Source organism: Octopus bimaculoides, chromosome 15 (genome assembly GCF_046866305.1).
Source record: "Octopus bimaculoides isolate indiv1 chromosome 15, ASM4686630v1, whole genome shotgun sequence".
NCBI lineage: Eukaryota > Metazoa > Mollusca > Cephalopoda > Octopoda > Octopodidae > Octopus > Octopus bimaculoides.
In genome coordinates, this window is record NC_142942.1 from 28,945,850 (window position 1) to 28,958,685 (window position 12,836).

Below are 12,836 nucleotides of genomic sequence, written 5' to 3' on the forward strand. Positions count from 1 at the left end.
ATCAAGACCAAACTCCATCCTGATGTCATCACTGAATGTTTTCACAGTGTGTAATAGGCCTTCAACTCATCATTGTCTTTGCCATAGAATTGTAGTTCATCCATATAAAATATATCGCCTATTTTCTAATTGCCAGTTTAGACTCTAACAAAAACTATGACACCAACAACAAGAACAATATCAACAACAGAATACCCCAGCACCAACACAACACTACATAACATGCCTCTCCCAACTGAAGATCACTCCGATATGTTGTGCGATGAAGGTGACCAGGAAGAAGAATGGAAAACTGTTCTTGTAAGAAGAGAAAGAAAAAGAAAACAAGAACTAAATTTATCCACACAAAAAGCTGGCAGGAGGAAACTAAAAGAAACATTCTGCAGCAATACCAACACTACCAGAGACACCAACATCATCACATACACCGCAAACATGACATACATCACCATTATCACCACAAATGCAACCAAATTCACACTCACACCAATAATCAGAATATCTGCAAACGAAACAAAAGAAACACATCAACTACACATTGGTGGACACAATAAACAATTAACTGAATGTATACATCAGTATACAGGATGCGGACGGTATTCATTCACATGATGACTGTCTGAGAAAAAATAAAACTTGAGTCACTTTCCCTGCATGTGCAAGGTTTTTGCACCCCTCTTGTGTCAGCTAGTCCTGTGGGACTACCTGACACGAGAGGGGTGTAAAAACCTTGTAAAACTTAGACGTTTCCAATTATCTGACAGATACTGACAAGATTTCCCAAATGTTCCAGTGTGGACATGGACAAACAGCATTAGGTCATCCAGATCACATCTATATAGAATATTCTGTAGACTTGCAAATAAGGATAGCATAGGTTGTCCATAATTTAAAATCAGTCACACACTACAAATTAGAGACGTGTACAGTTGACCTAGATAGGTTTCATATGCAGGAACCCAGTTACTGGAAGCTGAATATATTGCTTTCAGCATAGCAAACTAACAGAAGCAGGATTAGTGAATTAGTTAAGCAGGTGTTAATGAAGGTAATTGTCAACAATAAATGGTTGTATGCCCTACAAAAAAAAAAAAGAGGCATTTAAGAAAAGCCTGTGCTAGCAGCAAGATTAACCTTGACCAACTCTTCAATATAAAGCATTAAAGATGCATTGTCAGTTAATACACATGCTCTAAGATATGAGGGAACAAAAACCACTTGATGGGTACTTGTTACTCAAACCCAAATAGATGTATGTGGCTTTTCAGCAGCATTTCACTTGACTGTTTGGGACAAGTAGTACCTACCTCAATGGTCTGCTGCACTTCGCAGTGAGAGAAGCATAGCATTGTGAAAAGCTGATAATATCCCAGAAATACAGGAAGTGATGGCTGGCTGCATAACAAGCAAGTTATCTGGTTTGGACAATATACCTTATGAGTTTTACTTTTACATGCTGGACTTGGCAGCAAAACAACAGAATTATCAATTCTGTGAGTTGAGGTGTGGTGGCACTGCTAATAAAAAACTTAAACAAAGGGAATCACATTAATAATTTTTGGCCCATAATCTGCTAAACACAAGATTCTAAATTTTGGCTATGGTGTTGGCAAAGTGGTGCTTGTTGTTTAATTAGGCAGCCCCTTATAATAGTACCTTGGCTGACTGTGACTTTAAAGTGAAGATAACTTACACTCTGGCCCAAACAAGGACCTAGTAAAAAAATAGACCTTGGAAAATTCACTTCTTTCTCCTTGATTGTTAAGAATAAGGTATGTAAAATAATTCCAAGCCTTGATAGATAAACATTTCCTTAATAATCACAGATATAAGAAAATCTTCAATAAACATTCCATGTCAGTTTCCTATAGCTGCTGCCCTAATATGGAAATATTATTTCATGTAAATGACATGAGACACCTAACCCTAGCTGCAAATTTAGGAACCCAGATACTTGCCCACTAGACTAAGCATGCATGGTTAGCTCAGTCATCTTCAAAGCCAGGGTCACCCCTGTTCTACAAATAAAAAAAAACCATGAGAAAAAAATATATTGGACTGTGTGAAAGTGACTTTAATAAGAGATATGCCAGCTTCCAGTATTCTTTTCAGCAGATAGACAAGAAAAACACAAAGCTAGCAAGCCATATTTGGGACCTGAAAGAGAGCAATATACCATACACCATCAAACTGAGCATCAAAGACAACTTGACTGTACATCAATGGTTTGAAAAAGTGCAGACTTTGTGTAGTTGAAAGAATATACACCCTTATTAGAACTGCACCAATCTTCTAAACACAAAATCAGAAATTTTTACAAGACAAAAATATCTCAAGTTTCTGTTATTGAAAAAGACCATGCCTCTCTCCACTGGAATGGAAATATAGTTTAACACTTTAGCCTTTGTCCCATAAATTAATCCAACTAACCAGTTATATTGCATAATACTTAACACTGACAATATTCTTTATGGATGGAAAGGACACAACTCTTATCCCTTTTTTCCTCCCCTTCATTCTAGTTTTTAGTCACTTTTTCTCCTAGAGTAATCAAGTTCTTGTTTAGCATGAATGATTGCCGGATCATGCATGATAGATTACTATACAATCTTGTCTAGTTACTGCACTATCTGAGCATGAAACTTTAGTAGTTCATATAAATCACACACACACATATGTATGTGTGTATATAAATATATATATATATATATAGAACTTACTTCCAACCTTTCATATACTCCTATTTCAGCGTTGATCATAATCCTCCCACCGTCCGTTCTTTATTATCTATCTATTTCTTTACCATGTAAACATTGCTTGTTTGATTCGTTTCTCTGTTTGATTCATGCATTCCTTTTAATCGTCACGCTTTATTTATTTCTCTTTACTTTATTCAAGTTTATTGTTCCTGTAACTCATTCTCTCTGAATTTGTCTACCATAGTATAAAAGTGCAGAAGTGGCTCTCCCTTTAAACTTACTGGCTTGCGGTATAACCGCCCTCCCACCCCCTTCACCGCTACCGGAAGTTCTTACCCTCTGTCATCCTTGGGTGTCTCCTGCGAACACTCCTAGGGGCCTTATACCATCCCCTCCCCTACCCAGGGTTTCATCGATCTTTCAGCGCATAAAGATGGTGTAGTGTATGCAGGTTGTAGGCATTGTCTTGTTTATGAATTCTGCCAAATGCATGCTTTCTTTTCAGGTACACGACACTGCTTTCCCTCATCCCAGGGTCTCACTGGCCCACACCTCCCACACCGTCAGAATTGGCACTCTCAACGTTGGCACACTGACAGGTAGGTCTAGTGAGATTGTTGAGATGCTTGAACGGAGACACATAGATCTGTGCTGCACCCAAGAAGTAAGATGGAGAGGAGGTTCTGCGAGGTTCCTCACAGGCAAAGAACACAGGTACAGATTTTCTGGGCAGGGAATACTGATGGGATCAGGGGGCGTGGGAATACTTCTAGCAGAGAAATGGGTTGATAAGGTAATCGAGGTAGTCAGAGTATGTGACAGAGTACTTAAGATTAGATTAGTGCTTCACCATAGGTTAGCTACTGTTATCTCGGCCTATGCCCCTCAACCGGTGTTGGCAAACAATGAAAATGTGCAGAAAATAACCTTTGTCACACTCCAGGGAGAAAAACTAGAAGTAGTTGATAGCTTCCGCTACCTAGGTGACCAAGTTTGTAGTGGAGGAGGGTGCACTGAAGTGTAGCTGCTAGAATAAGAATAGCCTGGGCAAAAGTTTAGAGAGCTCTTACCTCTGCTGGTGACAAAGGGCCTCTCACTCAGAGTAAAAGGCAGACTGTATGACGCATGTGTATGAACAGCCATGCTACATGGCAGTGACTGCTGAGGACATGCGTAAGCTCGCAAGAAACGAAGCCAGTATGCTCCGATGGATGTGTAATGTTAATGTGCATACTCGACAGAGTGTAAGTACCTTGAGAGAAAAGTTAGACCTAAGAAGCATCAGTTGTGGTGCGCAAGAGAGACGATTGCGCTGGTATGGACATGTGGCAAGAATGGATGAGGATAGCTGTGTGAAAAAGTGCCACACCCTAGCAGTTGAGGGAACCTGTGAAAGAGGTAGACCCAGGAAGACCTGGGATGAGGTGGTGAAGCACAACCTTCGAACTTTAGGCCTCACCGAGGCAATGACCAGTGACCGAGACCTTTGGAAATATGCAGTATGTGAGAAGACCCGGCAAGGAAAGTGAGAGCATAATCTGTGATCTCTGCCAGAAGTGTAGCCAGCTCACTAATTCGTATCTTTACTTCATTGGACACTAAAAACTCTGCTTGGGGCAAGTGAAATCGAAATCGTAATTGAACCATACTCGATGACTGGCACTTGCGCCAGTGGAGCACTAACAGCATTGTTGAGCGTGTTCATTGCCAGAGCAGCTGTCTGGCTTCCGTGCTAATGGCTCGTAAATAGCACCATTTGTGCGTAATTGTTACCAGCATTGCCTTCTAGCACTTGTGCTGGTGGCACATTAGAAAATCATTCGAGTGAGGTCGTTGCCAGTGCCGCTGGATTGACTCCCGTGCAGGTGGCACGTAAAAAACACCATTTTGAGCGTGGCTGTTGCCAGTACTGTATGACTGGTCCTCGTGCCGGTGGCACATAAAAGCACCCAGTACATTCTAGGAGTGGTTGGCGTTAGGAAGGGCATCCAGCTGTAGAAACTCTGCCAGGTCAGATTGGAGCCTGGTGCAAGTCCTCAGTCAAATCATCCAGCCCATTCTAGCATGGAAAGCAGACGTTAAACGATGATGATGATGATGATATATATATATATATATATATATATATTATCTAACAGTTATAGAAGTGCATCTTCTCCCTGACTTACAGTCTCTTAGATGACTCAAGCAAATATATATATATATATATCATGCCACTCCATCGTTTACGATGATGAGGGTTCCAGTTGATCCAATCAATGGAACAGCCTGCTCGTGAAATTAATGTGCAAGTGGCTGAGCACTCCACATGTGCCCTTAATATAGTTCTTGAAGAGATTCAACGTGACACAGAGTGTGACAAGGCTGGCCCTTTGATATACAGGTACAACAGAAACAGGAACAAAGAGTGAGAGAAAGTTGTGGTGAAAGAGTACAGCAGGGCTTGCCACCACCCACTGCTGGAGCCTCGTGGAGCTTTAGGTGTATTCACTCAATAAACACTCACAGCACCCGGTCTTGGAATTGAAACCACGATCCTACAACCACAAATCCGCTGCCCTAACCACTGGGCCATTGCACCTCCACAAATATATATATATATATATATATATATATATATACATGTTTGTGTATAATTATGTGTGTTTGTTGTGTCTCCTTGTCTTGACATCAAGTGATAGTTGTAAACAAGCATCACTGTCATACAAGTGGTGTCTTTTGTTTTCAATCTCCCAGGGAAGGCATCCGGCTGAAAAAAATAAACAATCTCAACAAATTCTGACTCATGCAAGCATGGAAAAGTGAACGTTTCCGGCTCTTTAGCGTTCCTCAATGGGAAATAACGAAAAGAAATAATCTTGGGCAGATTCAAAGCTGTAGCTTTATCTAAAAACAGTCAGCATCAGTGACTGGGGTGTGCTCATGAACTGTTTGGTTGGAATAAAACTAGCAGCATCAGCACCAGTGATGAGGAATAAGCAAACTTTAGGTTAGTTAAAATATGCTCGTGACATATTTTAACTTCTAAAGGCAAATTCAGTGAATTTGCAGTTAGTGGAGAAAAGAGAATTCCCTCTCAGATTATAAGCAATTTGTTTGTGGATACCTTTTGGCAATAAGTATATCTCCAGCATTGTATTTAAAATGTGCTTTTTAAAGTTACATCAGTATTTGGACATGCAAAACATTAACAGTACCATTAACATTAACATAGGCGTAGGAGTGGCTGTGTGGTAAGTAGCTTGCTTACAAACCACATGGTCCCGGGTTCAGTCCCACTGCGTGGCATCTTGGGCAAGTGCCTTCTACTATAGCCTCGGGCCGACCAATGCCTTGTGAGTGGATTTGGTAGACGGAAACTGAAAGAAGCCTGTCGTATATATGTATATATATATATGTATGTGTGTATGTGTTTGTATGTCTGTGTTTGTCCCCCGAACATCGCTTGACAACCGATGCTGGTGTGTTTACGTCCCCGTAACTTAGCGGTTCGGCAAAAGAGACCGAAAGAATAAGTACTAGGCTTCCAAAGAATAAGTCCTGGGGTCGATTTGCTCGACTAAAGGCGGTGCTCCAGCATGGCCACAGTCAAAAGACTGAAACAAGTAAAAAAAAGAGTAAAAGAGTACACACAGGGAAGAAAATTATGTTAATCTGGTTTAAAATAGGGTTTTTCCTAGGCAGTGGAAAAAGTACATATGAAACATATTATAAAAAGTGAAATAACCTAACAGCAAAAGAAAATTTGATAGTGAGTACTTAATTTTCCCTCTTTCTCTTGCTTAACCACATGTGGATGAAAATGGCATTTCATTTGAGCTTCTACCTGGTTAGTAGATGTGGTAATAAATACTGCAATACCCGGTAAATATGAGAATTGTGAATCCATTTTTCTATTCATCAAATTGGGAGGAGCTCAAAAGTGATGCAACCATTTGCATTTCCAGGCACATGTAGCAATACAATTAATGGACAGCTATTTATTGAAAAGATATAACTGTTGAGAGGGGGAGGCAAAAAACCTGCCAGAGGAATATTTGCCTCAGTTCAACTCATCTCTGTCATCATTTTAATATTCATTTTTATACATTATTTCACTTTTTATATGTTTCATATGTACTTTTTCCACTGCCTAGGAGGAATCCTATTTTAAACCAGGTTAACATAATTTTCTTCCCCATGTGTACTGTTAATAATTTGAGGAAGACTAAAGCCAGAAACACCTTTGGGAAGCCAGTAAGGGGAAGCACTGGGCAGATATGGTGTTTTTATACGTTTTTGCCATAAGAGAGAATTTTTTTTTTCTCCACAATTCCACATCATTGTTTGGTGCTGATGCTGCTATCTATAGATATGTTCTATAGTACATTATAGCAGTAAAACAAAATACAGTATATTCAATCCAGCAGTAAAGTGTTAAATATGTAAATTAATCTCTCTATTTTATCTTAATTTATAATACTAGTGAGTTTATATGCGCAGTGACTGATGAAGATTCCAACAAGAATGAAAATATATGCATAACTGTTCCCACATTTCTGTCCATGAACATACAGTACAGATGTCCTGTTTACATCTGTTGTAACATAGTGTTTGCAATTAAATCTATAGACATAAAATGAAGCACTATTAACATGCTAATAATCTAACATTCAATCTAGCTACTAAGAAAAGTATTAAATACTTACATTAGTCTGTCCAGTTTACCTTCAACTTTAATATTAGTATGTTTATGAGCAGTGTGTTTGTGGACATATATAAAACATTTTCTGTCCAAAGACATATTGCATAGACGTAGTTTTATTTATACCAAGTTTGTTGTTAGGTCTGTAGTCTTGGAGCGTGTCCTTTTCTATAGTTAAAATGAATCCGCAGCACAGTAAAGGGAAGTGATCATGAAAGTATCAAGTGAATGAATTACTGCTCTAAACCCCACTTAAAACAATGTGAAATATATATTAAGTACAGTTATTATTCTACTTAGTGCTACTTATTAATATTTGAATCAATAAAAGTAAACTTGCAAATATTTTAATGCCATTTGAAAAGAAACCTTATGAAAACTATCATTTTCCATATAAAATACATCTTTCGAATTTCTTTCATCAATTCAATGCTTTGTTTTCTTTATTCAATTTCATTAAAAAAAACATTAGATAATTACATATTAAAATAATTATAAAGTATCATGATAGTATGTACAAAGAATATAAAGAAAGATTTTAGTAAACTATAGTCAGCATTATAAGGGTATTCTGCTTTTGTTCAAAGCTCACAAGTTCTTCAATGCAGCCAGCTGCTGTTCAATTTCATCATCAGTAACTTTTGATTTTGATGCTTGACCTAATGAACTTTTAACTGGCAATGGAGCTTCACCCATCTATAAAAAAACAAAAGTTTAAAAACATTTTCTGTCAGCATCTATTTATAAAGAACATGTAAACTACAAGCAAGATAAAACAGAAAAACTAGCATTATGGGGCCCTTGTGAGAGCTACCTCAAAGGTATGAACACATATAAGAATAATAGTAGAAAATTTAACAATTATATAAAGATAAACAACTAAATAAAATTAACTAAATGCTTGTCTACTAATCATTTGGTACTGTGACAGATCAACTTTCTTGATCAAGAAAAAAAATTCTTAGTGAGAAATCTACTTTTCTACATTATGAGGTTAGTATGAAGAAACTGAACCAAGAGGAGGATATGAGAGCTAAAGAGGGGCCTTCTACACAACTACTAGTAAGTTCTTATGAGGAAATGGAGAAGTTATATAAAAGATACATAAATGTATCTAAAAGATAGAATAGTACATAGTGCCAGAAAGTTCTGTAAACAGTGTAATATATCATTTAAGTAGTGTGCAACTCAGTGATATATTAACGTTGCATGAAGATATTCTAAAGAGAAACACAGAACACAGAAAGTAATAACATTCTAAACTATGAATATACAAGACATGAGGTGTTTTCAGGATATGACTGAAACATGTCTGAAATGATATGATATTGGTAACAATAAAAATAATTATATAAGTGTCAATATGAGAAATTGCATAACAAGCAGTATAACTAGAAAAGGGGTGAAGTATTTCTTGGGGGATGGGAAAACAGAGCAGTAAGCATATAATAGTGATGACAATGAGTTAAATTGAAAAATCTCATAGAGGAATTAATTTTATACGGGCAATGAATATGTATAGGCCCATCTAGATAGTAACTAGCAGGAGAATTGTGCAATGTTGGAAGAGATTATTTTGGAATTAAAATGGCGAGCTATTTGGTATCACTGGTGCTTCATTCAGAAATCACAGGTGTAGATTTTGCTTATACAATAGTAGAACAATTGTAGATTTGTTATATATGAAATTGTGATGAACATATCTAAGAGATTGAAACAAATTTTTTGCTATGAGCTGTGGGGATAGTATGGACAGTGATCGATATGTGTTTCATTTGAACTACCTGAAAATAAAGCAAAAGCAGTGATCAAGGGATCTAAGCAGTGCAGTACAGATGGTGTTTTGATAGAGACTGGGTTTGAAGGGAAAAAGATACCAGGCATTGGAAAAAATGGAAAAAATTTCAACAGGATGTGTGTGAATTGGAAACAGATGTAGGAGACAGTGATTTCTGATAGAAGAGAGTTTGCTGAGTTGACATCAGTAGCAATCAAAGTGGTGCTGAGGCTCAAATGAATTTGAATAGCAGTAAAGGTACAACAATACTAGGGAAGGAAGGAAGCAAAACTTTCAGTTAGAGTAGCTGGAGGTATCTATGGGTGAGGAAAGTATAAATTCCATATTTTGGAAAAGAATAAGGGGAAGAATATGAAAGTTAAAGGGAGATTTGTCTTACAAAGAAGCACATGTATTTTAATGGTCTACATGTCAACATTATAAAGGAATTCACTGAAAACAAGTCAAAAGATATGTCGAACAATACTGAAAATTTAAAGTGCTCCAATTAGTTTGAGGAAGTCATCAAGAGATGTATCTGTTTTGAAATATTCTCATATGGGAACATGTTGCCAAAGAGGAGGAGGAGGAGGAGGAGACAACAATGACGACGTCATCATCACCATCATCTAACGTCCGTTGTCTAGTTCGAATAGTTGAATAATTTGACCAGGGCTGGTAAGCTGAGGGGCTGCACCAGACTCCAGTCTGATTTGGCATGGTTTCTATGGCTGGATGCCCTTCCTAACACCAAGAATGTGATTTTGTATGACAGTGAGGCATAGGCATTAAATGGGGAGATCTGCAGAGACTGGAGAGAATAAGTCAAGTATGATTCATTGTGTGTGTATTTACTCGCATGAAATGCAGAGTGTATGAACTGAGAAATTGACAATGCATTCAAGGGATAAGCAGAAGACAATTGTGGTGGTATTTTTTTAAAGTTATTGAAAAAGCAGAGTAGAAAGGCACAAATCATTTACAGGCTCTACTCTTAGACTGATAAGATTGGTGTGATTGGAACTTATCTAAAAGCCAAGATCCACAAGTAAAACATATAAAACATAGGTAGGGAGAGAATAACAACTTCTGATCGGAATCCTTGTAATAGAAGCACTAAATTTCTAAAAGGTGGTATTAGACCAAAGAAAACGTTCTGACTACTTCATGATTGTAATGGACTACTTCCTCAGACAAAGTCCTAACGCCATCTAAGACAAAAACCTTACCATCAACCAGAAGTCATCAAGAAGTTAACAGTCTGCATATTTCTGACCATGACTATAGTAATGATCTTACTGCATGCAAAACTTTTTAATATCTCATTCTTATTTTCATTGATTTCATTCATCTGATTCTAGCATGGGGCTTTCAAAGGTTTATAGCCATTTCATCATTCTCATATGATACAAAATGTAAAATATACATTGGCATTAGAGGAAGTAACTCTGTTATATATAAATACAGCAGAATATTTGTTTGAATGTACAAATATTTTCAGATGGCACTGGAATTTTCTACTCATTACTAACCAGTACTTCGACTTTTGTTGATATGGACCATGCTTCAAGGGTTTGAATTTTTTAGACTATGAAAAAAAAACAATGTTACCAACATTGAAAGTTTCCAAAAAGTAGAAATCCATTATTAATTTCATGATAAAGGGTAAAGAGAGCCCTGATTCTGGTTAGATAGCATCTATTGAAATAGTGGCACTATAAATACATGCAGTTCTCTCTGACAGAAACTAAGTTATAAGGAAATTAAATAACCAGTTACATTCAGCTGGAGGTAACTATGATTAAGTTTTTCAGCAAATTAAATTTTAATTTTAAGTGAAATTGCTTCAGTTCTTGTGCAAAATGGAAGTGAATCATCTTCTTAATACAGACATTCTGTTACAGATACTGCTCTGTGCACACATTGCCAGGCCTAATAAAATACACTTTTAAATTATAGTTGAATGATTAAGTTGAGATACACAACACATTAGGCTATCTGGCCAACAGACTCATCAAAAATGAAAAAAATTCAATAATACATAGTACAATATGTGTGACAGTTCACTATTGTAAAGTTTGTTTACATCTGTGTTCTGACATCAACAAAGACACAACTATGTATTAAATCCTTAAGATCATTAAATCTACATCTCACATTCACATCAAAATATATTTAAAAAAACAGAAAGCTGGCACAAATCCTTTAGACTGGAAGTGCTTTTAGAATGTTCCACTCTGATCTGCTTCCCCTTCATATGTGACAATTGGCCATGGATAACTTTCTTCTAAGCCTGTTAGCTTTAGCCAGATGTTCAGTTTTAGTTTTCCCAGATTTAAGGAGATAATTTTCAGCCAATTTTGTTTCAGCAGGCTTCTTAGTTCTTTTCATTCTTATGGCAAAGGTAATATAAACAGTTTTTAAGACAATCTTGAATTATCAGTTCTAGTCACATAGCAATCCAACCATTGTTGTTGCATTAATTCAAAAAGTGTTTGACTGGTAAAAATTTGTTGAATGTGATTATTCTCCAGACAACATTACTCCAAAGATTCAGCAAAAATATTCCATCTGAAATACTTCCAACATATCCAAAGCACTTTAAAGTAATAGCCATGATTTCATCATCATCATCATCATCGTTTAACGTCCGCTTTCCATGCTAGCATGGGTTGGACGGTTTGACTGAGGACTGGTGAAACCAGATGGCTACACCAGGCTCCAATCTGATTTGGCAGAGTTTCTACAGCTGGATGCCCTTCCTAACACTAACCACTCAGAGAGTGTAGTGGGTGCTTTTACGTGTCACCCGCACAAAGGCCAGTCAGGCTCAAAATTTTATGTGCCACCTGCACAAGAGCCAGTCCAGGGGCACTGGCAACGATCTCGCTCGAAAATCCTTACACATGTCACGGGCACAAGTGCCAAAAAGGCGACGCTGGGCACAGGTGTCATCCTGATTTCGCTTTCGCTTGCCCCAATAAGTCTTCGCAAGCTGAGTTTCGTGTCCAATAAAGGAGACAACATTGGCATGGGTGCCAGTCGTCGAATTTAGTTCGATTTCAATTTCACTTGCCTCAAAAAGTCTTCGCAAGCGGGGTTTAGTGTCCAATGAAGGAAAGGTACGCATAAGTGGGCTGGCTACACCCCTGGCAGAAGCCTTGGATTTAGGTCTCACTTGGCTTGCCGGGTCTTCTCACGCACAACATATTTCCAAAGGTCTCGGTCAGAAGTCATCACCTCGGTGAGGCCCAATGTTTGAAGGTCTTGCCTCACCACCTCAGCCCAAGACTTCCAGGGCCTATCTCTTCCACGGGTTCTCTCAACTGTTAGGGTTTGGCACTTTTTCACGCAGTATCCTCGTCCATTCTCGCCACGTGTCCATACCAGCACAATTGTCTCTCTTGCACACCACAACTGATGCTTCTTATGTTCAGCTTTTCTCTCAAGATACTTACACTTTGTCAGGTATGCACACTGACATTACTCATCCATCGGAGCATACTGGCTTCATTTCTTGCGAGCTTACGCATGTCCTCAGCCGTCAGAGCCCATATTTCACTGCCATGTAGCATGGCTGTTCGTACACATGCATCATACAGTCTGCCTTTTACTCTGAGTGAGAGTCCCTTTGTCGCCAGTAGCAGTAAGAGCTCTCTGAACCTTGCCCAGCACT

General features: G+C 38.0%; 1 protein-coding gene across 1 annotated transcript in view; it reads right to left on the minus strand.

Moving 5' to 3' along the window:
- Positions 1-5,558: 5,558 nt before the first annotated feature.
- LOC106874374 (charged multivesicular body protein 2b) overlaps positions 5,559-12,836 on the minus strand; it is a 69,879-nt gene continuing 62,601 nt past the window's right edge. Inside the window, exon 8 of the mRNA XM_014922087.3 lies at positions 5,559-8,079. Coding sequence (XP_014777573.1) covers positions 7,972-8,079 — 108 coding nt within the window. The 3' untranslated portion in view covers positions 5,559-7,971. The remainder of the gene's footprint in view (positions 8,080-12,836) is intronic.